This window comes from Gymnogyps californianus, chromosome 19 (assembly GCF_018139145.2).
Source record: "Gymnogyps californianus isolate 813 chromosome 19, ASM1813914v2, whole genome shotgun sequence".
Lineage (NCBI taxonomy): Eukaryota > Metazoa > Chordata > Aves > Accipitriformes > Cathartidae > Gymnogyps > Gymnogyps californianus.
Window position 1 is genome coordinate 1,022,659 of NC_059489.1, and position 26,627 is coordinate 1,049,285.

General features: G+C 40.9%; 1 protein-coding gene across 3 annotated transcripts in view; it reads left to right on the forward strand.

Annotated features, from left to right (window-relative positions):
* RPTOR (regulatory associated protein of MTOR complex 1) overlaps positions 1 to 26,627 on the forward strand; it is a 162,010-nt gene that overhangs the window by 54,637 nt on the left and 80,746 nt on the right. For all 3 annotated transcript variants that reach the window (XM_050908318.1, XM_050908319.1, XM_050908320.1), the window contains exons 6-9: positions 3,728 to 3,903; positions 11,771 to 11,830; positions 22,931 to 23,031; positions 23,999 to 24,143. In XM_050908318.1, the coding sequence (XP_050764275.1) occupies positions 3,728 to 3,903; positions 11,771 to 11,830; positions 22,931 to 23,031; positions 23,999 to 24,143 (482 nt within the window). The remainder of the gene's footprint in view (positions 1 to 3,727; positions 3,904 to 11,770; positions 11,831 to 22,930; positions 23,032 to 23,998; positions 24,144 to 26,627) is intronic.

Sequence of the window (26,627 nt, forward strand, 5' to 3'; positions counted from 1 at the left end):
TGTTTTGTTCTTTGTCTGTGTAGGAATTCGGTGTTGTGGTGGGAGTGCCTGTTCATTTTCCCCTCCAGCAGGGTATATGACTAACTAGTCCTAATTGGAGCTGAGGAACTCACAGTTTTTATTTTTCCATCTTCAACATTAACTCTCAAAAAATTAGCTTAACAACAGCACAGCAGAATGTTATCTGGCATTAGCATCATGTCTGGGGGGAGAATTTTTCTAATCCACCATCTGCTGGGAGAGAGGAACATCTCCTTTTCTGTAGCTGCATTAATGTCTTCCACAGGGGAAGAGGATTCTCACAGCAGGAGTTGTGTGAAGCTGGCAGGTCTGGTCAACACCTGAAATAACAACTCCTAGTTGGCAGAGTTCCTCCCAATTTTACCTTGAACATGTCTGTTCATTCAAAAAAGGCTCGGTTTTCTATCAAGTGCTTGTTTCTCAGCCTAATTATATAGGTACATAAATGTTTTCAGCAACAGTGGTTTAAAATACATGTATTGTTTCCCTTTCTGTTAATTACAAGCAGTAATACTTGCAAATCCGTTAGCTCTTCCTCCAGATAGACAGTGCGCTTGCAAGTAGCAAACCTGAGTGCTCCTTAGCTTGGGCAGCTATAATTTGTTTTCAGAACAAATTAATTACCACCATCTTACAGGAATGATAGCATATTTCAGTATAATTGATAAATTAATATTACCACTGTTATTTTGTCTGAAAGGCTGTGGATTGTCAGTTGCCCTGAAATAACAATAAGTAACACAAGTACTCTGTTGATAGTAAGGAATTTTTACTTACAAAGCTTACACAGGAAAATATGCATCACTTTGCCTTGAGACTGTGTTTCTCCTGAAAGAAGTTGCGAGTTGTTTATGGCCTGCTGCAAGGTCTACATCTAATTGATGGCTTACAGAAACTGTTGACATATTAAAAAAAAAATTAAAGATTGTAGATAAGTGTATCTTGATAATTTTGATAACCTTTCATGTATGGTAACTTTACATAGTTTATTTACTGTTCTTCAGTTGTGAGTGAGTACATTTTTGCCAGTTTATGTTTTTTAATCTGTCTTTAGCCTTCTACTTATTCCGTATCTTGCTCTAATAAAAAGTTACATTTGTGAGGGAACCAAGCAGTCTAGAAAGTCTGACTTCAGTGGATGTTCTAAGAATGCAAAAGTAAATGCTCATAGTGGGCTTTAGTCGACCCTCTTTCCCCCCACCCCCCCGCCTCCTTTCTTTTACTTGTAAAAGAATGTTTTGCTACATCATTATCCCTATTAGTCTGACAAGATCTGTAATTACTAGCTGGTATCGTATGTTCATTTTACGGTTGTTAATAGTTAATCTCCTAATGGACAAATATTTACACTGCATGTGTCACAGCTTCTTTAGTTCGTCTTACTGTGTAGAAGCCAAGAGTTGAGCGGGTCTTGGAGTATGAGCTACTTCCCCATGAGAACTGAGGGGCACTACCAGACCATGACAAATGTCAAGTCGTCAGTGTTTCACACTACTCAGAAAGCAGAAAATCTATCTAAATGTACTTCCCACCTACGGAGCCTGTTTATGAGGATGCCCAGAGGGCAAGTCTTTCTTTAGGAAATGAATAGCCATAGCTAAGCAGTTTGACTGCTTTATATTTATAAATCTGTGAAGAGCTAATGCTTTTCCACACTGTCTCTCATGCCTTTCTCCTCAAATAAAAGATCTTTCCAGTATTTTAATTACCTTTTTTTTGTTATTAGCATACAGCTTAAGTTTTATTGAGAGTAAATATCATTAGAGGACAAGTGATGGCTTGAGGGTAGCTTCATTTCCACCCAAGGTACAGCACGGATCTTTGCTGAAAGCAGCACAACTCAACTGAGAGCAAGGACAGGTCTTAGCTAATTTGGACAACTTGAGAAAGCCAAAGTGTGTCACTGCTGCCTCTGGGATTAGAATGGAAAAAAAAATATTTAAGGAATCAAAAAACTTAATAGGTTGCAGAATTTGTGAAATAGCATCTGAAACTTCTCCATAGCTTATCGGGTTGCTTTGCTAGACAAGAGGCATGTGATTGTGCCAGGCTCTGAGTTTGTAACATAGGTATTCTGTTCCCCATCGACCCTTCTGAGACACCAAATGGATTTCCTCATCAGATAGACAGAATTTTTCACGTATAAATATGCTAAAGAATGAGTTTATTAGTCAACTGTATCACCTTACTCAGTTGGCAAAAAAAATGAAACTGGCTGAAGCGTTGGTCTTTGAAAGAATGTACTTCTGTTAACTTTGATAACACGGCATGTAGATCACTTTGAGTCTTTGCTTTCTAACTCTTACATGAAAGGGCAATGAAGGGGCTGCACGTGTTGCATTTCTTTCCCGTATTCCTTTAAGAACCTTTGAGTACCATAGATCAACATTTTGGGTGGCTGAAGTGTTTATTTTGTTTACCTGTTTCAGAAAGGCACTGGAAAGATTATCTATGTTTTTCATTCTGTGAATTATTAGTCTCAAAAATCATACTCTTAATCAAAATTTTAATTAGGAGAATCACTGTGGTTTTGAAAAATGGCAATATTGGTATATATGGTATTTCTGCTTTATAGACCGATGTTTGGAGAGATTGATTGCCATAGTGCAGGTCAGAACTTTAGAAACTCAACTCTTTCACAGCAGACTTGACCCTGATTTTAAAAAAGCACTGAATATGCCCGTGTAAGTGTCTGCTCTGTTTCCCATTCTTTCTTGCCTTTTGAAAATTGATCTACAGCATGTGGAGTGGAAGAGTCAAGTAACATTTATGCAAAGCTGGTTCTTGTCTGCAGACGCACAAATGCCATCAGACCGAGGCACTCCATCAGTCCATGGCTAGCATGAAATCTGCACTAACGTGTCTCAGTTCTGAGTATTTTAAGCAGGTCATTATGCCCAGTTAAATATAAACTAATGGAGTCTTGCAAAATTATGTCTTGTTAGAACAGTTCTAGATCTTGAGATGCAAAGACCTTGCTTTAGAGTTATTTTTCAGTGTAACATTCACTGCTGAGAGCAGAAATTACCACGTTTTTTCCACCCAGGGGAATACGTATAAGGACCTTGAACCCTTTTACTAGAGCATTGATTAAAACTTGTATCTGCGGATATGTTAATATTTGCATTGCAGAAGGCAGGGCACATTTCTTTTTCTCTTTTTGTTGGAAGATAGCCTCTCTACTTACATACGGTAATTTTCCTTTCCCAGCTTGACCTTTTTGCTCTAGTGAAGTAGAGAGATGTATGGGGAGAAACACAGGGAGTTCAGTATTCTTCTGGCTTACCAACAAGAGTCCTCTTTATGCTCCAGGGCAGGAAATGCTACCTTGTACAGCCAAATGAATTGCATTTTTCCATTTGAAGCTATTCTGCCATCTGTGGTGAACGGTTATGAGCCACAGGAAGGATGGGTTTTGCTTAAATGTGAAAGAAAGAATAATTAGCCCAACTTGCTTCTACAATGCTTGGTTCCAAGCTGGCAGCTGTGAACTGAAGACTCTGAAGTGGTGATCACAGTTCAGTCTGTTGCAAGTTGCTGGTTTTGGTGTGTGGTATTGTTACGGTAAATAGACTTAAATACTGTTAATTGTACGTGAGTTAAAACTACAGCCGGTGCTACCAGCTCTTCGTTGGTTATTTTCAAGGTGGTATCGGAATGAACTTTACTGGACTCAGGACCTGTGTAATCTCCTTGATCCTTCCAGGTGGCCGCTATTAACCCGAACCATCCACTTGCTCAAATGCCTTTGCCGCCATCGATGAAGAACTGCATTCAGCTGGCAGCGTGTGAAGCCAGTGAATTGCTACCCATGATCCCTGATCTGCCGGCTGACCTTTTCACATCATGCCTTACCACGCCGATCAAAATTGCTCTGAGGTGGTGAGTATCTTCCCCATTGTTGAAGGCAAGTGCATAATTTGGGTAGGTTGTCCGTTGAAATGATAGACTTGTTAATCCAAATGCTTCATCTAACCTGAAGTTTCTCTGCAATATTGAATTACAGGATTTGAACTATGCATTTGGGACAGCGTTTTATTAATCAGAACTAGAAAGCTGAAAATATTGTTATCTTCTACTTAATATGTTTTAGATTCCAGCTCAATATCTAGGTTTGCTCAGATAAAGGGATTTACTGTTCTGGGAATTACATATCTGCTTCTTCAGTGAGCAGAAATAGTACATAGTGCAAGACAAGTTTTTGTAGATTGTCCTTTGTACAAATCATATTCCAAATATTGCAGTTGCTGTAAATAATACAGTAGCATTAAATAATGCTATAGTGAAAGAAATTGAGCGATAAACCAAAGAAAGATGTTACAGAAACTCATACCAAGTTAATTAGGCAGAAAGTTATAAAAGACTGCTACAGATAGCAGGAGCTTTCGAAGAGCAATGTTTTTACCCAACAACAGAGAGGATCACGAACAATTGTGGTGCCAGCTGAAGACATGGTGCGAGGAATCCAGCATGTGCGCCCAGGTAGCACAGAGCTCTGTCGATTCATTCCTATGGGCACATTTCACTTGGTCCTCTCAAGGTTATGTGTAGTCCCGAATGAAAAACTTCAGGTCATTTGCCAGACTAGGTTAAAACAGGCGGAAGCCTATAGACATTGCACACAATGGTAAGCAGTTGAGTCACCACAGCTTCAAGAGTTATTAGCTGTCTTTTGGAGATACTCGTAATAACTTAAAATTCTTAAACTCTTCCTGACTTATATAAGCAACAAACTAAGTGAGTTAATTTGACCAGGTTCTCGTTTAGATATGTAGTGCCTTTGACTGACACCTTTTGCTCATGTGAGGGACAGCACAAGATCTGTTTAATTTTTTTGTCCTGTTTTTGATTTCTTGAGCTCACAGGGTATTTTCTTACAGAAGAGAGCCACAGCTTGTAAACACTGGCAGAAGTCTTGGATAATTTTGAAAAGCAGGGCAAACAGCTTCAGTGACATTAGGAATATTTTCAAGGGAAGGTGTTGAGAGAGTTAGGGAGAAAATGATTTTTCTGACCCAGGTGTCATGGACCAGGAGGCTGAAGTAATGGGAGACTAGCCTAGAGTTTCAGCCAAGGAACGGCAAACCTCTGAATAAGTTAGGCAGGTGTGTGCTCCTCTCATAGCTTTAAAATCCTTTTCATCTTACTTTTTCCTTCTTCTGTCATAAAAATGAAACATTATGTTGTTTTTCTAAGATACTGGTCTGATTGCTATACTAACCACTCATCAAAACTCACAAGTGAGCACTTGCAGGTATGCAGCAGGGTTGAGCCTGCTGCTTAGCCAGGGACATTTAATCTCATCTAATCCTGAGAGAATGATGTGCTTCCCTTCTGGGACAGGTGAAAGGAAAGAGGAGGTTAACTTCCAATGTAGCTGTTACTGTGACAGCTCTTTGTTGGCGAAGTGACTGCCTCGACACGGAGCTCTGCTAGCTTGCTCTTCCCGATGCTGACATGGTGGTGGTAGGGTAGCTCTGAACTCTGCCTACTATGTGAAAATTCTCAAGCTGCCTGCATAAATCCTTGTCTTTTAAAAGCGAAAGAAAGTTACTACGTGGCAAAATTCCTTTAGGGGAACTTTGAGAAATACTATGTTTATAACCAGGAAACTATGGTTGCAGGGAACTACTTTTATCATATGGCTGCTATCGGATCACTGCTATCCAAACGTGAAGAAGTTTAGATTTCTGCTGTTTTTATCTATGCAGAAAGACTTTGAAATTTGTCATGGTTTAGGCCCAGTTGGCAACAAAGCACCACGCGGCCGCTTGCTCAGTCCTCCCCCCCGGTGGGATGGGGAGGAGAAAATAGAACGAAAGGCTCATGAGTCAAGACAAGGACAGGGAGGGATCGCTCACCAGTTATGGTCACAGGCAAAACCAGACTCGACTTGGGGAAAAGAAATCAATTTAATTTGTTACCAATGAAATCAGAGTAGGATAATGAGAAATAGAACCATTTCTTAAAAACACACCTTCCCCCCCGCTGCCCCCTTCTTCCCAGGCTCAGCTTTGCTCCCGATACCTCTACCTCCTTCCCTCCAGCGGCGCAGGGGGACGGGAATGGGGGATGTGGTCAGTCCATCACACGTTGTCTCTGCCGCTCCTTCCTCCTCAGGGGGAGGACTCCTCACACTCTTCCCCTGCTCCAGCGTGAGGTCCCTCCCGTGGTGTCAGCCCTCCACAAGCTTCTCCAACATGAGTCCTTTCCACGGGCTGCAGTCTTCCACGAACTGCTCCAGCGTGGGCTTTCCCACAGAGTCACGGCCTTCTCTGGGCCCAGCCGCCTGCTCCAGTGTGGGGTCCTGCACGGGCTGCAGGGGAATCTCTGCTCCACCGTAGATCTCCACGGGCTGCAGGGGAATCTGCTCCACCGTAGACCTCCATGGGCTGCGGTGGGACAGCCTGCTTCACCATGGTCTTCCCCACGGGCTGCAGGGGAATCTCTGCTCTGGCGCCTGGAGCGCCTCCTCCCTCTCCTTCTTCACTGACCTCGGGGTCTGCATGGTTGTTTCTCTCAGATGTTCTTACTCCTCTCTTTGGCTGCAGTTTTTTTCCCCTTCTTAAATACGCTATTCCAGAGGCGCTACCACTGTCACTGATGGGCTTGGGCTTGGCCAGCAGTGGGTCCGATGTGGAGCCAGGGAAGCTTCTAGCAAGTTCTCGCAGGAGCCACCCCTGTAGCCCCCCCTCCGCTACCAAAACCCTGCCACACAAACCCAACACAAAATTTAACTGAATGTTCTACCTGATGAGCTCAAGGCTAGTGGCAGATGACAATGAATGCAACTTGGTAAATACAAATGATGCTTTTTTTAAAATTACTTGTTAAATGGAGTCCACATCCAATAAATCAAACAGAAAGTGACACAGGATTCAGCAAATGGAGGTTTAAGTTCAAGTTCTAGGGAGAATGTTTTCACCAAAACACCATGTTAATGTGGAGAGACGAGTGGAACAATTGCTTTTCAGGGTGGATACACTGAGGCTTGCAGTTATTCTGGATAACTCATTATTGTGCATGTGTGTTAAATCAATACCATGCGGACACACTGACACCACTTAATTTTTGTTGTTTTCACTAGTTCATTAAATCTTTGTGAGAATCCCTAGCATGGGCTTTGATGCCTATTGAAGATTAACTGGTTTATAGCACACTGAAGCTTTGTAAGTGAAGTGAAAGCTATTGGCATTGGGACTTCAGGGTTCACCTTCCCTTGCAGTTACCAGAACCATACTTCACAGTTTGTGCCATATTTAAAGTGCAAACCCTCTGTAAGAGGGTTTTTTGGTTTTTAGTGCGGTTTTCTGGTTTTTTGTTGTTGTTGTTGTTGTTTTTGAAGGAAGTTCCTCTCAAACATTTATACTGCTTTATGCAACAGTGTTTAATGCACGGTTTATATATACTGAGAAAGGGGTTTTTTGGATATTATGATCTGTTCAGGAATTCTCTGTTACTTCATCTCCATGGGAACGTGGCTGAGGGGGTGATCAGGGCAGGTTCTCAAGCAGAGCTACACCTGGCATAAGCATGAGATGTTCTCAGAGTTGTGTCTCGTTTGTGTTTGACAGGAAACGCGTTTGTAAAAATGCAGCTCAGGGGGAGGATTTAAAACTATTAACCTTAGCTGTTCTGGGGGTTGATGCTGGTAGATGGCATGCAAACTCCTGGATAGTAAAGCATCTCCTACTACATCTAATCCAATGATTACATGTGTTGCTTACTGCACACACAAAAAATTCTCCTCTATTCTCTGATGAAAATTATTCTCCTTTGATATTCCCTATTGATTGGTATTATTATGGTTGTGTTTTTATCCATCCAAGTCCCGTAAATAATAAGTGCTTGCTTGTGGAGCTTTGTTATTTGCTGCTGTTAAACATAATACCTGCAAAGCCAGACCCTCCTCCTGCATTCCAGCTGTTTGATGCAAACCGTATGTTGGTATCCTAAAGCAGGCAGTTAACCAAAAGTAAAGATGTAAACCTTTGTCATTAAAACTTCTCTTTTACTTCAGTCTAGCCCTTTTACTAAAGCTGATCCAGAATCCCGCAGATTTGCTTTTGAAATAAAACATTTTTGCAATTCTGGACTGACAGGCTAATGAGGTTTCATATACTGAATTTATGGGCAAATAGAAGTTTGATGAGTAAATTTCTATACATCCCATTTTGTGCTCTGTATTTTAAGTAAACAACTGATGGACAAAATCCCTTATCCAACGGGGTTGCAGCTGCATCCACTTCAGTCTAATTTCAGGGGAAGAAAAATTGATGCTGGTAAGAGACACACAGGTCAGTCATGCCCTTCCGAATGTGGTGCGTGAAACTCTTCATGACAGTCTGACAATTCCAGGAATCCAGTGTATGAATTCTGGCTAACTTGATACTAACTTCATGTGTAGTGACTGTTGTGAGCTGACGTATTCCAAATATATGTTATAACTATATATAGCTATATATGAGGCAAGCTTAGAGATAAGCTATGTGGATGGTTAATCTTGACTGATGTGCACTAATCAGGAAGTAGACGCAGCTATTGCAGAAACAGGCAGAAATTAGTCTATGTTTGGTGCACTGTTTTACGCAGATCTGTGTGTCTCACGCTGTCTAAAGCAAAAAGCAACTATATTGGAAGTTGTGATCAGTAGTGCGTCACATGCTTTTATTATCATCAGTCCCTTAAGACATAAACAAGCTGCAATTATATGTTCAGGATTTTACACATTGGGGAGAAGGCTTTGCTTATCTAAATTGTCTTAAGGACCTTATGGCTTTGAACCATGAAGTCCCACTCATAAAAGAGTAATAGGGCTCCTGAAAAGTGCTGGAAAACCCCCAAACCAAAAAGAAACAAGCAGTTTGGGAACTGCTTAGACTCAGGAATTTCAGATATGCAGTTTGTACACCAGAAAGCTAATATAGCAAGCTTGTAAGTGCATGGAAAAAAGAACTTGACCTGTGACAGCTGATTTTCTGTTGGGTCAACTCAAACAAACTTTTAAAGTATTTTTTTTTCTAATGTACTTATTTTGCATTTCTGTGTGAGATTTTGTAGGGTTAACAGAGCCAATCCTCTGTCCCAAATTTATTTAGAGAAACTAAATTGAGTTTCAAAATATTCCTGTGATATCTGAGCAGAACCCCGTTGAGCATTGTTATGTGTATTTCTAGTTTTCTTCTTTACTGCCTGGCATTTTTTGGTACGTTTACATGCAGCTCTAACGTATTTTGCTTGATGTTTGTGATGATGACACCAACCATCACTTGAGGCATCACATTTAGAGCCTTGGAGTGATGAAAGGGGGTTGTAGATACAGGATGAGGAACATTTTGTTTACGAGTACATTTTCTTGGCAATCAGTGGTTGTTAGAAAGGAAATGCAGATAGTCTGCTACTGGTTAAATGGGGTTTTAATGAACTAATCTCTTCCAAAATATTCAAGGCAATGGTGGGGGCTTTTACTGTAGCAGGCCCGGTACATACAAAAGCAGTAAGCACTTGCTGCTTTACTGCCGTTCTGGTGAATATCAAACAGATCCACGGTCAGGGCAGAAAGGGTGGTTTTTCACTAGTCAAATGCGATCTGGTTTTATTTTGTCATCTTTGAGGAGCCACGAGCTCAAATGAAATAACTGAAATCTAAGCTTATTTACATGTTGCCCACAGTGCGATACTAGCAGCTTCCTAAGGAAGTGCTAAATGACAGCTGCAGAACACATTTAGATGTGAAAATACCTGTTTATAGTTGACCCTCAAAGGTGTGCCTATCCTGCTGTTGTAGGAAACGCTTGGCATACTGGCTTTCCTCCTGTTGCGTGTCCCGAATGTCTGCATGCGTGGGGCAAGCTTTCTGCTTCTAATCCAACAAGCTGTAATCAAAAGCCTTATGCTTAGGAGAAACCCTTGCAAAAAGGAGGCTAATGTATTTGCTTGCCCTGTGGCAAATGCGCTCTGCTGCCAGGCGAGAGCCTGCTCATCAGTTCTCGGACTCTTGCCGCCTGGCCCAGAGGAGACTGGCTGTGCTGAGCAGGGTTAGGATGCTCATCTTTTTTACATTGTGTCTTGCAACAGTGTGCAGTGCTGCCCTATTAATCTGTGAGCCTGTAAAATATTGCTAAGTGAGTGAGGTTAGGTCAAATCATGGCTCGGATGAGAGGCTTCTGAAGTAAATACAAAATACTGCGTGACATGGTGATAGGTGGGACTCTCTTTTCTTTATAGAAAGCAAATATGTAACAGTACAAAGCTGTGCTGGCTCTGTTACGGTCCTCTTTCAGATATGTCGTAATGTAGAGACATTGAGCAGAGGAGTTAGAAAGTCTTTTGGCATCCTTAGTCTGTAGGGAGACTCCAGCCTGATTCCAATGACCTAATTCTGCCGTGCTGAATTCTGCCTGCAGTCTTTGTTTGAGAGGGGTATTTCCCTGTGTGGTTCTGTAAAGCAGCGTTGTAAGATTTTTATATTTTAGCAGATTGTATAGGGATCCCGCTGTAGTGTTCATAGATAGCTTTATGACTTTTTTTTTTATGGTGGATGGCACACGTATCAGAAAAGCAGCCTGGAGACCACTTAGCTTTTCAGAGCCCATCCCTGTTCGTGGCAATAATGGATGTCCTGCAGGCAGGGGATGCCACAAGAAAACTGGAGGGTCTTCAAGATTTCAGAAATGAGTTCTGCACATCTTGCCTTTAAAGAAGGAATTGTTCTCCCCTTTACCTGGGGAAGGGCCTTTTGGATGTGGATATCGTGGCTCTGGTGAAAGGAGAGGCTCCTGCTGCAGCAACTCCAGCCGCCGCTGGATGCGGGAGGTGGGTTTCCTGGGCAGCCGAGCCCTCCCGGTACCGCACTGCCCACGGAGCTTTCTGTTCCTGTGCGGAGTGAAGTGTAGGGGTTAAATACCAACTTATATTACACTGATGGGTAAATTCTTCACTAAACAACAGAGAGTAGATTTCTGAAATGCTGGGAAGCTAGTGATATCACTGAGGAAGTAATTTCTCAAGTTGAATTTGCTGTTTTTTCTTCCCAGATCTCATTTCCCACTTCTGCCCTCTGGGCCACAAAGCATGTCCCCGAGAGTTTTGGAGGAGGGAGACAAGCGCTCGAACTGGGCCGGCAGTCCTGCTGTCTTCCCACACTAGCTTGGGTTTAGCGACTCTGGGATTTTCTAGGCGCAGCAAGTGGTAGTGCTAACAGGACCCTGTACTTTCCGGGGCCGGCGTTCCTGAAGTAGTGGTATTTATAATGCTGAGGAAATGGAGTCAGCATTTTTTTTAATTAAATAACTGAGGTGTTTGAACTTGATGTATCCCTCTCGTTTCCTCCCTTTCTCACTTTCCTGCCTGCAGTGCCAAATCTCTTCAGGGAAACCCAGCCAACGCTAATCATTATTCCAGAAGCATAAACCTCCTCGGCTCTCCTGTCGTCTTGCTCCTCCCGAGAGACCGTGCTGGATGACTGTGAGCCCTTTTCCCCCTGCTATGTGTTGGAAAACTTGTCACCGTGACAGTTACAATACCCCAGTTTTGACATCTGACGATGGAAATCGCCGCATAATCATGAGTGTGACAAATATTGAGGGCCTTGTTTGATTCTTATTATCCTGTGGCAAAGTTTTCTACCCAAACACCATTTTAAAAGCAGAAGCACTGTAATAAAGAAACCTCCTTCCATATTCTTTCCACAGAACCTTGTCATTAAATATTCAATTAGTGTGTTTTATTTTTATTCTCTTCTCCCCAGGTTCTGTATGCAGAAGAGTGTCAGACTGGTGCCAGGAGTCACACTGGATTTAATAGAGAAGTAAGCCAAATTTTATGATTTATTTTTTTTTTCCTGTTGCTCTTAATTTCTTCATTATTTCTAGCATTTCTCTTGTTTGTCTGCGAGGAAATTTCTTTGGAAAGCTTCTTGCAGAGTCTGCACCTACGGTATTTGTCATTTCTTGCCTTACCGTGTGTTGCTGAAATAAGCAGTGGCCATAAAAGTGAGCAGTTGCTCGGGGAGCGGTGCCGCAGCCAGGAATTACGGCTGCGCTGGGGCTTTGCTCAGCTCGGTGAGTTCGGAGTCCCGTAGCTCTCACCGCTCGTGCTGTCATCCCGGACCAGCCAGAGAAATGGCGACTGCAGACACAGATTGTGGTCATGTTGCTGGAAGTCCAGCACTGAAAAGCCACGTGTGTGGCTGGTTTCGGTGTGGGTTTTGACCATGGGAGCGTTGACAGAGGAGATGTGCTCGCAGCCCTGCGAGCTGTACACACCACGTCACCAAAACCAACTAATGAACAGAAAAACATTTAACCAAAAATACTGTTTGTCTCTTCATCACTATGCTCTCCTACTATTCTTTGTCTGATAGTGTTACGTTTCAGACTTGACACCATTGAAACATGTTATAATCCTTTTATACAAGCAGTATTTGAGCATAATTATTGGTTGTCAGTAGCTGAGGCAAACTGGTTAACCAAGACAACTATTCTTCAAGTTCTACTTCAGTTTATACAAACAAGGTAGACTTTGAAATAATAATAATTGTCCACTGTAGTCTTTGCTGGTTTAAGATTTTTTTTTAATTTTTTTTTTTTTTTTAGGGGAAGCATATTCTTAAGGACAGGGCAGTAGATGCTTGCAGCCACTAGATGCAGGAGTTCTCTGCTCCCTGCATATTCTTGGAACATTGATACCCACACACAAACTGTCTGGGAGTGATTAATTAAAGATCATTCATTCAATTTCTGAGAAATTTTGACTCTAGAAATACTGTTGTTGAGATTAATTATAACTCTTCTGACACATGGATGTCCAGAGTCCAGTTATCATCTTCTGTCGAAGATGAAAACTGTAGAATTGAAGGGCGTCCTGAAAGGAGTTAGGAGAACAGGAATCTGGATAATAAGCGTGAATTCTTAATAGAAATAAATTATCATACTTCCTTGTTTTTTAATAAGCTTCTGCATAATGTAGTGAAGCGCAGCAATCATTCATTGCTCATGCTGCCAATAGCAAATTATCTGTTATAGCAGAAGCAATGAGGGTAAGATTGCATCAGCTAAAATTTCTTGTTCAGTTTTTGCTTTAGTAAATCATTCCATGTTAACTTGCATTTTTTACATTCAGATGAGGTTAAAAAAGCTTCTCAATACTACTAGCTCTTCCACAATATGTATTTTAGAATAGTCAGGTTCATCAGTAGTATTTAGGTATTTAATCATGCTAATTTTATATGTGAAAATTTGATTATCCTATCTCATCTCAGTTGGGGAAGCTAAGCAATGATTCTTGTAAAGCTGTATTTCAGAGGCACTAATCTTACCAAAATAAAAATATTTTTTCAGTTTACAACTAAAATAATAGAGACAGGACCACGTCTATCAACGGAAGTGTTAGAGTGGTTTTCAGAGATGTGTCAGTCTAGGACAAGGTCCACCACTGGATATTGTTTTCTCTGAAAGCCATTGTGAAAATGTGATGGGTTTTGTTTTTCTTTTGGCTTAAGGAGATGAGAAGCAGGAAGGAAATCTACCCAGGGGTTAACCTTGCTTTGCCTACGTACCCAGAGGTGTGCTAACAGGGTTTTTTGGAGTGAGAAGGTTAGGTGGTCCTGAAGTTAAAAGCTATTTAGTGGTAGAAAGGTATGTAGTTCCCTGACTTGTTTCAATGGGCAGAGTGAAGGGGATGTTGTTTTGGCCATGTCTGGCTGTTGGACAGCAAAGGTAAGCAGAAGTTCTTCCTGAACCAATGGGCTCGTCATCAGTGTGGACTGAGATCACCTCAGGCCACTGGATAAATGTGTTCCAGAACAATGACTATATTATGTTAATTGCAGTTAATGGATTGCTACAAGAGTGTATCTAATCAAAGAACATATGGTGAGGGTCAATGAAGGTCTGAGCCAGGTAGCTCAAGAATCAGCTTCGCTGAACACTCAGATCTGCTGCTGAGGGTTAAATACTCTTTAAATAATGGTTTACTGGCAAAAAAAGAATTTTCTTCAATATTCTTGATTCTTGTTGGTTAATACCACAGCACACATGCGTTCTTTAAAGGCTGTCTTCATGGAAAGCGTGCCAGAAGTAGGTTCCTCTGGATATCAAATATTTAAACCTCATCATCTTAATCTGCTACATATATCAGTTGTAGAAAACACATGGTTTTTATTACAGTCTCGAGATAGGCCTAGAATACTTCCTGGATTGCCTGCATGTATATTGTAATTTATAATTTAGTTGTCTTTAAAACGGGGGAAAGAGTTTATATTGCAATTAAGCTGCAGACTTTGAGACTAAATTAGTCTGCACCCTTCTTTGAAGGGCTCAGATTTCTAATTATCTAGGCTAAACCAGCATCCTGATGAATAAACGTGTGGTGTATCCTGATGTGCATTTATATTACAGATCTTCTGAGATGAAGCCAAAATAATCCCTAGTTTAGAAATAAAGATCTTTGCTGGAGCCAGACAGTAAAATGTAAAGAAAAAAAGGAAGGAAAATTATGTTGGGGAAGTACTAGGAATTTAGGAACCTCTGGCTGCCACTTTGTAAGACTCTTCAGTGGCAGCATCAATGTTGGGCATTCCTGCTGCCTTGGTTGGTCTTTTCTGCTTGATCACAAGCCATCCCGTCATCTGTGCTGGCACAACTTGTTGTGTGGCTGCTGAGTGAAATGAGCTGGGGCTTTGTTCTGCTTTTTGAAAATTTTGGAAAAAATCCTAAGGAATGGTTTAACTTGGTGGAGGGTGGGAATACAAAGCTGGGTGCCCAGAATCAGTGATGTACAAGAATGCTTTAATCTATATTGCTGCATTAGGCTCCCTCTCCTGAAATCACATTCTCGGGGGAGCAAGAACGGTACATTGCTTTCCTGGGATTTTTTCCCTGGGTCCATTTTGCAGGAGGAGGGCTTTCTCTGAACAAAAATGCTGGTGACCTGAGAGCTGTTCGTGCTTCTGGCGGGGCCGCTTAGAAGACAGGCTTTTCAAATGACCACGTGAATGTGGTACCACAGTTCACTTTCACAACTGGAAAGGAGCCTGGTCCCTTGCTGTCAGGGTTTTGTGACAAAGGACCTTTTCTGAATGTCAGCTCTGCATCACGTAGGCAGGAGCGGTGTGGGAGAAATTCGTCTTGCTGCAGCGTGTGCTGTTGCTGTTCTGAGAGCAGAGAGCCCATCTCTAGGCTGTCATTCACCAGCACAAAATCCATTTATAAAAATCACTAGAAATAACAAACTTGAGACTAAAATTAATTTTTGTTTCCGCTTTAACTATTGTTGGATGTCACAGACTGGAAATTATTAACGCTTTAATGTCTATTGATTATTGATGAGTAATGGTTCCGTAGGGGCCAATTTAAAGATGAAGTAGGAAAAATAAAATCCCAAGATATCACACAGCAAAAGTAATGTAGTTGGAGAAAATGTAGAAATTATACTGTAATATAACAAATACCTTTGGTGCATGCTGTCAGAACTTAGCTAATCAGTTGCCTTCAGGATGGTAAATTGGAGGGCAGGCGAAGGAGGGCAGCTGGTTAGTATCATAATTTTTTTTTTTTTCCCAGGTGACCCCAGTAGCAAATATCAGCTACTCCAGTCCCTTTTAGTAAATTTTCCTCTGCCAGGCTGGCATACTGCGTGTTGTGGCTGGAGGGGTCTAGGTTAACATCGCCCGGGACCGGACCGGAGCGACCGAGAGCAGCAGGTCAGGCTGAGTGTGGTGGGTACATGGGCAGTGCACAGAGCGCCCTGGTCCCGGCTGCCCCGGTCACTGCTCGGGGTTAAATGAGTATTGCTGGAGCACTTTCCCCTCAAAGTTTTAACACGAACAGCAGCTTGTTGCTAACTTTGAAGTTGAGCACATCAGTCTCGGAGGAGAGTTTGTTGTGTGGAAAGTCACTGGAAATGATGGTTTGTTTGAAAAAGTCAGAAGGACAAAAACTGTGGAAGTATGGTAACAATCTTACTGACTGTACTTGTGTTTAAATAAACAAAATAGTTGTTGCTGTGTAAGCAAATAAGGCCAAATGCTAAATTGAAATTGTATTTCCAACAAGATACCATATTGTCTTCTAAAATACACTGCCTACCCAGTGCAAGGAAATACTGCCAGAGCTGCTGGGATTTAGGCTTGGCAGAAATCAGCAAGATTCGTAACTAGACGGAGAAAGGCATTTGATTAAAAGGAAAAAGTTCTGTTATTTTCAGCAGGACTAGACAGGGATGAATACTATTGCCTCTTGGGCAAGCGACTAAAGGCAGTTGAAGGCAGAATGATAGTTCTGATGTTGACAGGACCGTGGTCTCTGTAGCAGGTCTGTGTCATCACAGCTGCTACAAGTTAAGAAGTCTCTGCAGATATTTAATCAACCATGTGCTAGTCCGAATTCTGAAATACTGCAGCCTTAGTTTGCCTTTAGACCTAGGTTAGGCAGCTTTTAGCCCCTTTGTTTTCTTCTAGAAAATTCAGTAAAGGTGTTAGAGCATATTTCGGAATGTGTTTTAGTAAGTATTATTAGCCACAGTATAACAGGGATGCTGTGCCACCCTACCTGTTGGTAATATGTCACTCGTTAGTACTTGAGTTGAAGAAAAACTTTGCTTTTGAAGATGTTATTCTGAAAAGTTTCTCTTCCATAATAAATCTGGTTTTACTGAAATGGAGTATTTAATTTTATCACCATTGTTACAGGGTATCAGTCTCTAGTTTAGGCAAAGCCTATTGTAAATACAGAGTGAAGATCATACTCAAAAGGATGGTTTTCATGGCAACACTTCTTTCATATCTTTATACAGAGAGATGACAGGATTGAACACTAGCGTACAAAGCTTTACAGCACTCTTGAACAAATAATTTAAGAACCTCAAACATTTTGTCTTTCTCAAGTAGTTTGCCAAGGTTTCAGGAGCCCAATCACGGCACGCCTGTATCATTCATGTTATTTTGTGATGAGGACATGTTGTCTTTGAGCACGTTAACTGTGTTGATGCTGTCTAAGCAGCTCTTGCCAGTTCAAGAGATTTCCACAGCATATATCCTGCCTGCATTACTGTTACACCATTTGCTGTGGTATATGCTTTCCCTTTTTTCCCTAGAAGAGTGAAAAGTGAAATATACTTATGTTATTTTCTTTCCCAAAACTAAAATTATTGCGAATGTTCGCAGGTATGTATCAGTACCAAAGCATCTTATTTTCTGAAGTCAAAGTATGATAGTGTGTATCCCAATGTTATATATATTATATTCCAAAAGTAGTGATAATGGCGGGGCCCATCGGAAGGGAAAACCTGACATCCTTGGAAGTAAATGCTTCCCCTGTAATTAAAGTGATTCATGGGATTTTGCTAAATTTCTGACAAGGACATTGATGGTTACGCCTAGCACGAGCTCTTTAGTGACCCTGACATTTTGTAGTCCTCACTTTTCACAATAGACTGCCGTGATTTAGGTCTCTGTAAAGGCGTCTGTCAGGAAGTTGATGGAAGAAGCAATTGAGAGTCCAGAGATGTTAAATTGCAGCGAGCAGCTGAGACAGCCTGCCCTTTTTTCCTTTTCTTCCCCTCCCTCAAAAATAGTTTTTACAAATGAGATCTGCTTTGTCCTTACTGTCAAGGCTCTCGCTGATTGTCAAAGCACAATGTGAAAGACATCAGGAGAAGTGATACCAAGACGATAGCAATATTCCTCGTAGGGAAAAATACTTTCTGGAGCCTTGCGACGTTCTGGTTGTGTAGATGCATGCCCAAATAGAAATTAAAAGAAGCTTTAGTTTATAGCCACAGGATGGATTTGAAAGAGCACATTGTACGAGGGAAATGTACTCACCCCCAAATATTTTATCTGAAAAATGACATTAAGTAAATTTATTTAGTGGAACTCTACAAAAATAACAAAAGTAAAGTGACCTCTACTTTAAGAGGGGTATAGATGATGTTTAAAAAAAAAAAGCATAACTGGTTATTTCAAATAAATCTTTATAACTCTGTGAAGAAACAAATAGGAGATTGCTGTATATGTCTCTTGTGACTTTCTAGTATATGTTGTTGTTGGTTATTTTAATGTGGTGCTGCAGTGCAGCTCTCCTAACTGGGGTGGGAGGTTGGTACCTTTAGGTTCTAGTGCATGGAGATGGAATTCGTCTGATGTGTTTGATGGTCGGCTGATTCACTGTCCCTATCACCAGAGCATATTTGAATGCAATCTGAGAGTTAAGAATCATTCTTCTGTTGCCTTTGGAAGCTTAAACTGTAGTTCTCAAAGATGATTAAGATCTACTGTCATTGAGTAATACTGTGTTAAAAATCCCTTCCTCTGATCACTCAGCTTGTCATTTGAGTATTATGAACTGTCCTCCGGTTTCTGGGATGAGAGTTTGAGTAGTCCCATCTAGGAACGGAAAATACGTTGTGTTTATTTTCATCTGCTGATTTATAGTGCTGACTGTTCCAACTTTAATTGATTCCTGTGAGCAGCGTAGAGTACAGCCCTGCTGCCAATTTCCTTCTAATGGCTGCTTTCTAGTGCCAGTTCAAAATCTGAAAGCTCTGGTAGGGTTTTGTGCAGTTATGGAAACGTATAGCCTTTCATTCTGGTGCTATTCCCCACGCTCGCTCTGCCCTCACCATTAACACCTAATGCATAGGTTTTCAAAGCGCTGAACAACATTAATCTTCACAATGCTGGAGCTAGGTACAAAATTAGTATCTTCCTGACTACGTATGAGGGCAGAAAGAAAATGAACTCACCTGATGCCACATAAGATGTGAGAATGACATCCTATTAATTTCTTCTTCTTGACTGCAGTCCCTCATAGGTAGCTGTATTTTCTATGAATCTTGCAGCCAGTCTCAGAAAGGACAGTCGTATTGTGAAAAAATACCAAATGCATTTTAAAATCCAAAATAAAATCGGTATACTAATGAGTAGTTATTTTAAGTCTTTAAATAGAAAAATGAAAAGCATACCTTGTTCCCCAAGAAAGTAGATATTCAAGTCACAAGGAGTTTCTAAGGTTGGGCTGCTAGCAGCAACTTCGGATTTCGGCCTGTCATTCCTGCTTAATACCATCCCTAAGATATATATCAACTCGCAATCTGCATTTAATAAAGAGACTTTAGTATGAACTGTGCGCAGAACTCTGCATCTGGTGTAAAGATTCGACCTCTACCGTGAAACCCCCTATTTCTATTTCCACTGAAAACTGGCTTGAAAGTGGCCATCAAATGGTTTAAGCTAAGCATTTGGCTTGCTAGGGAATCTCAGCAAGGATCACTTTGGTTTCTAATTAATAACATTCTGACTTATGAAATGCTGCTATTTTGCTGCAGAGGGTGTTCTGCAATGCAAATATTTATGTGAAATCCTCACAAGAGCAGTTGTGTGGCCTTGTGTTCCCTCTGCTTGCTCTGGGGGATCAGTTAACAAACACTGTTTCAGAGATGTATAGTTTTCCTCTGATATCAAGACAGACAGGAATTTTTTATAAGATGTTAATTTCTAGCTGTTTTAGAAACTGTATTTATACAAGGGAATATGCTTCATCTGAACCTGCATGGAAATAATACTGCTATACATATCAGAAGAATAAGTTGCCATAGAGAAAGCGCTTGCTTCATGGAGTTTGTCTTGATACTTCTAATATTTGAAGACTTGTTACAGAAGGCAAGCCAGGGTGCATTAGGATTAAATCTGTAGGATGTCCTACCGGGTTGGGTGCGTGTTTCTGAAACTTCCTCATCCTATCTCTGATACTTTCTCAAGGGGAAAAAAGCTGTGCTTGAGAGTGCCAGGTTGTGTTTGTGTATTTGAGTGTCTGAGTATTGATGACAGCCCAGGACCGAGTCTGTTGGTCTTGGTTTCTTGGTTGGGTGGTTGGGGTTTTGGGGGTTTTTTTCTTCTTTTTTTTTCTTGTTTTTGTGAGAGCAAATAAGCATTAGAAAGTATATTTAGGAAAGCTGATCAGGATGGAGGCAGAAGCTGAGAGATACTGAAGGACAGTTTACAGCCACTTTTCTTCCGTTAAGTAGTGTTGTGCGTATGTGGATTTTGGGTCGCAGCAGACTGACTGTCATTTGGTCTCTTAAATCACAGAAATCAGATTGCATGTTGGTCCTATAGTTCCTTTGGACCTCACGTCATATTACAGATGAACGAATACAGCATGAGATCTTCGTTCAGTTCCTGGTTGAAATAAATCCGAGTGACTACAAAAGCAAGATCCTGGACCCTGGAACAGCAAGATTCCCAGTGGAACATTGCTGTTCCACCTTCACTGAATGTGCTTTGGTCAGGCTGTTGTCTCTGGTGTATTGATGCTTAGAATAATAAATGTTAAGCCCAGAGGACACTGTTAGTTTGTCTGCTCTGACCTTCTGTGTATCTCAGGCTACGGAATTTCACCGGGTTACTCCTCAGAAGAGTCAAATAACTCATGCTCCTCTAAAGTGTGTATGCCTTGAACCTTTGAAAGATTGAATTGCTTCCCTTGAAGTGCTCTTCTTTCTTTCTCCACTTGTGTGAAGTATTTGTTGGCACCAAGATTTTTCTCTCTTGTAGGTGTTTATCCACAATGTTCAAGTTGTTCCTTGGTAGGGTAGATAGAATGACCTCCGTAAATTTCTCACTGTATGTCATTCATTCACTGCCTTTTTTTTTTTTTTAAGCTTTTTCTGCACCTGGTTTTAAGCTGTTTAAATGAATGTCAAAATGTGAATACTCAGCAAAACGTTCTAATATCAGTCTCAGCAATACAAGGCAAAATCACCTCTCTGTCCACTGCTTGCTCCCTTGTACAAGACACGCTGCCGTGCTACTCTCTTGTGATAAGGATCCCTGCTCGGCTGCCTGTGCGTTACTGTCCCTAAATGCTTAGGGCTTTCCTAGGTAAACTGCTGTTTCTTAGGAGTGGGTAGGTTTTTATTTCTTTTTTTTTCTTTCTTTTTTTTTTTAACTACTTGATGAGTGTTCATGCAACATGGAAATTTTACAGCACAGAGTTCCTTTTATCTGTAGATATCACTGTTAAAAACATAGTGAGCTTACTGCTGTAAAACTTCAGAATCCAAGATTTAAGGGACCTGTGTACTGATGGCAGTGATTTTCAAAGAGAGGTTAACAACTCAGGTTTTCTTAGAATCTTTTATTAAATGCAAGTCGTCTTATAGCCAAAATATACACACACGTACGTGTGTGTGTGTGCGCATGCCCGGGTATAGTCACAGAAGGGCTTTCACTTGACAAACCAAAATGTTACTTCAGTCCCGTGCTACTTGTGTATGCTGTAATAACCCTCTGGCTTTAAGGAAGTGCACTTAAAAGAATTTATTTATTAAATGCTCATGTAACATGCAGCTGGATTATCCCGGTAGAATCACTAGTTGGCCCTCCGCTTTTGCTTTGTTTGAGGAAGGGGATGTCTGTATGAATACTTCAGCTTTTTGTAGAATTTGAGTTATTTTCTCCTATCTACAATACAATCTAAAAGAAAACCCAGCCCTTTGCTCACTTTCACTGCATATCCTATGTATGAGCAGGGACAAGAGTAGATCACCATTTGGAAAGCTGCCGTCCCTGATATTGATTAGTGCCGCTTTTTTCTACTTTATAATATTTAATAGAATTAGCAATTGGACTCCTCAGCATTTTTAATACCTTACTACACCACAAATAGACTCCTGATATGTATTGCTGACGCGATTTTTATATTCTTAGGGTTGCAACTATATTCCCAGTTGCAGGCTGTGTAGATATGCATATTGCCCAGATGGAGGAAGACCACGAGATGCTGTGGGTCGCAGAACAGCTTGCAGCAGCAGTGACGCTGCCTGCTGTTTGCTTCCCTCGCGCGCTGCGCTGCCAGTCCCCTGAGTCTTCAGGGGAAAGGAATTCATTCTCTTTCGGGGGGGAAGAACACAATAGAAAGAACATAATTTTGGTTTATTATTTTATACTTTTTAGGCAAGTAGGTGCTGTCCTGCACAAATGGGTGCGTATAGCCAGCGGGGGGTAAAATGTGGTGCCTCGGTTTGTGCGGTGACTTTGCGATAGGAGGGCTCCAGAGCGCAGCGTTCAGCAGCATTTTGGTTTGTTCATTAGAAGGTGCTTTTCAAAGTGATCTTTTTCACTCTGGATTTAGTAATGCCTGATTTATAGAACTTAGAAAGAATATGTCTTTTGCTGTTGAGTTCCTGTGGGGCAGTATGTTAAATCTTAAATTAGGTTAAGGAACTGACATTCAAGTTACTGATTTCCATGGATGCCTGTGTAGTCATTGGAAAGTTCTTAATTGCAGAAAACGTCTCCTGTTTGAATGAAAAGCTGCTGATCACGCTCAATAACTTTTTTAGCAAGATACTGTATTTGCACCTGCATGCAGTACTGGTGGCGATGCAACAAATCTGTAGACAGCTAAGCGCTAAATTAATGAATTCAAGTTTTCCAAGAACTACTGGGTGAAAAACTGTGTGTCTTTAAGAAACAGCAAACATGCCCCTCAGAAACGAGCAGCCGCACCATCTGTAGCAGGCACATGCATGCTCTGATCTTGACTTAAAAGATAGTCTAGCTGGAACGATAAGGTGAATCTTACTGGGTCGCATTTCTTCACGAACAGGCAGTACGTTGCAGCAACAGGGAGCTGTGACGTACATGCGTTACTGTCAGACAATTTTTAACAAAAGAACCGTGTTTTCTAACTGTACTGAGCTTTCTGACTGTTTAAAAAATAATAATTGGGTTTTTTCTAGAATATGATCACTCAAAAATTCTTACACAGGTGTAAGAACTTACATATTCTGGAAATATTGTCTTTTGTGAGCCTTGATTGAGCCTTAGCGGTGTGCATGTGTGTGTACCTCACAAAAATATGGTTTTTAATAGGAAACATACTTGGGTTTTTTTCCCCACTTGTAGGATTCCTGGAAGACTGAATGACAGGAGAACTCCCCTGGGAGAGCTGAATTGGATCTTCACCGCTATCACAGACACCATTGCATGGAATGTCTTGCCTAGAGGTAAGACTTGGGCAGGTGGATCAAGTTTTCATCAGAAGTGAGCATTGCTTATTCAAAGTAGAAGGATGAAGAGTAAGATAAATGAGACACTGAAATAAGGAGAAAATTAAAGCCTGATATTGAAAGAACAGACCAGACTGGATCTTTAGGCTAGGTAAATTTTTTAAATTCGCTCTTTTTACCAGAAGCATTTCAGCAACCTGATCATTAGGAACCGGAAAGGTTTTTTTTCTAGTGCTAACATGATTGCTTTAGCTTGAATAATTTTCTTTCTTACTGTATTTGTAAAGAGCAATCTGTTTTCTTCCAGCCTTTGTTAGTATCGTAAGTAAAGGGTTTTTTCCTCTGTGCTGGTAAGGCAGTCTGTGTTTCCCATGAGGAACTTCATCCAATTTCTCTACCCCTGTTCTGCTTTGAATTCATACTTCTGGAGCATGGGTGGCCAAATTTGTAAACAGTTTTCCACCTGTGCTCGTTCTGATGCTCAGTACAGCATAAATTCTTCTTTGCCTCTATAGAAGATAGCACATTTGCTATCTTTTAGGATTCATTTTGGCTTCTCATAAGCACATCAAACTGCCAGTTAACAGGTGTATAGTTCTGGATTAAATAGTACACAGAGGTCCTTTTCTCCCTCAGTAATTTCCAAAAACATAGTCAGGCTGAGTTTAAGTGAAACACCAAAAGGGGAGTTTTATCCAGAAAAGGCAAAAAAAGAACCTGAGGTAGAAAGTATTTAATTCTGTTAATGTAAAATGGAGAGTAACTGCGATGCTTTAAGGGAACTCAGAAGGCAGGATTTCCTTCTAATAGTTGTCATATCATGTCACTGCAAAACTGTTCTAGATTCCTTGTTACTGGAATAAAATATTAGCAAGTTTTTATGTTTTAAATGATTTTTGCATATTACCTAAGGTTCTTAAGTTGCAAAGATATGCATCTAGTAATTCCTGCAATCTCTTGGCAGATCTTTTCCAGAAGCTCTTCAGGCAAGACCTGCTTGTGGCCAGTTTATTTCGTAACTTTCTCTTGGCAGAAAGAATTATGAGATCTTACAACTGTACCCCTGTCAGCAGCCCTCGACTACCTCCGACGTACATGCACGCGATGTGGTAAGTCGCAGCCAAGAGGTTACCCTCGCCGCAAAGGCTGCGTGCTGATGCCGTAAGGAGATTTCAGGCGCTGTAGTCATGAAAGATTGTTACTACTTAAATCTACACAGTGCTTTACTGATTAAGCCAGTGGATCAAAAATGAAACAGCATGTGGCAGCGTAATACCCATCTCCAAATGTATTTCTTCTCTGTGCATACATAATTATATTGTAATTCTGTGATACGGAAGCTTCAGTTCAGCCATGTAATCTTTCACTCCAAATAGAAAAGAAATTGGGCATCTGCTACCTTTATTTTCACAAAGTAAAGCTAGTCACCTGTGATTGTGACGGGTGGGGAGAGCTGAGGGCCTGAGGGAAAAATTCTTAACTTGCGTTGTTGAAGTAGAAGAAATTTTTTGCTGCAGATTTCATCTACTTTTACTGTTGCTTTTAAGATGATTAATGGAAATGGAGGTGGCACAGTTATCGAAAAGCTCTTAAATGTGGTCTTGACTATCAAACAAATGTCCCATGAAGAATAGTAATAAAAATAATAATAACAGTAATAACGAAAATGCTTGCTTTCATTTTTTTTTATTCAGTATGATTAAGAATAGAACAGTACAAAATTTGGCTAAGTACAAACTGGTACAGTCAAGCTAACATAGTTCCTGTAGGAGAAAATGATAGCTGGGTAACTTGCTAAAAGGCTAATAAAGTGACAGGTAAAGGTAGCTGAGTGGGCTTAATTTGCCTGCATTTTCAAAATCCTTTTGATAAGTTTCCTCCATAAAATTGTGGAGGAAAATAAATGTGGAGGAGGTATGAAGTGATGATGATCAGTGTAAAACTGATAGCAGCATCAGTGAGTTCAAATTATATGGCAAGGTTTCTCTAAGAAACAGAGGCAAGCTAACAACAGAGAGCCCCAACAGCATTTGCAAGTGCAAGCAGCCATCGAGGTGGTATTTGCTGGTAATATAAAGTTGCTTTAATTATTGAAAAGCATGGAGGCAATAGGGGAGACTTTGGATGGAATTATTAGCAATTGGGCAGCCTTGCTAAATGTACTGTGTGTTTGTAAATGGCAAACAGTATTCTCAAGTGCTTTGGATTAGCAACTTTTGAGGAAAATTGTTTCAGTCATTTGTAAATATGGTGAGTTGTTTTATCATTGTGGCACATGAGGGACTGGGACATTTGTAAGTGAAGAGTAGAAAAAACCACCAGCGTTCTCATGGTGTCTTTCAGATGATGTTGCTGCTAGATGTGGCAGAGCTTGAGCTGTAGAACTGTGCATTTCCAGTTGCAGTAGAGTGGAGCACGTTTTTGCAGAAATTTTGAAATTAAAACAGTAAATTTCTTGAGTTATTTATAGCTTGCTTATTGCCAGCATATTAAAAACCTATATTTCCAGCTCCTTATGGGAATATAATTCATTCTTACTGCCAGCATATTAAAAGCCTATGTTTCTGGTTTCCTATGGGAGTATGACTTGACTTGGAGTTGGTGTTGCCATCCACGTGCTGAACAACAAGAATGAAACCAGGAAGACCTGGATCCCATTCTGTATCTCTCATAGACCTGCATAGTAGCATGATGGACTCTAGAAACGCATTCTTTTCTTTGCTTGTATTGTAGTTCTCCTGGTGCAAAATGGCGCTGTAAATACCTTTGTAAAGCCCCTCAGACCATATCACAGGATAATGGCATTGTTGCTGCTTTTTAGGATTTACCAGAAGAAGAAATTCCTTAAGAAGAGTCACACACAGGGCTTTTTTCCTTGTGAATCCCAAACACTAGCAAAGTAGACAGCAAGTGAGCAGAGAATCCCTTGACACACTTTATTCAGTGTCCTCTAAAAAATGTGCAGTTTGAAGCAAATCTAGCAAAGGGGAAAATTCCACTTTTGTCAGAGGTGGCTCAGTTCATTATTATGAACTTTTAGTAAGGACAGATTTAGAAACTAATTTAGGGCTCGCTTAAATATTTTCTAAAAATAATCATCTGCACTTGTCTGTCACCTTTCATTCAAGAATTTTCTAATGGATCCCTGATCTGAAACCTCCAAACCCATTTTACTGTTTAGATAACATGACTGGAGGGCAAGAGAGTTGGCCAAAGGAGTGTTGAAAAGAACGGAAACTTCAAACAATGTGATCTGATGATACAGCAGGCTTTTGCTGATTGCTGTTTTATTGAGACTTTTCACAGATTTTTCATACCCAGCCTGTCAGACAATGTTTTGGGGAGCGAGTCCTGGCTGCCGCATCATCGGCAATGGTTTGATCTGCAAGCGGTGGGCAAGAACCTCCGGGGTTCTCTCCTACAGTGTTATAAATGCGTAATGAATGCAAATAGTGGCTCTGGCGTATATCAGCCAGTGCTCCTCAAGGATCTGACTTCAGACTTTAAGGGACTTCCCTGCCCCTTGTCCTCTTCCTCCCCTCTTCTGTGCTTTTTGGCCTTTGTTTATTTGGGTTGTTTTAGGGCCTCATACC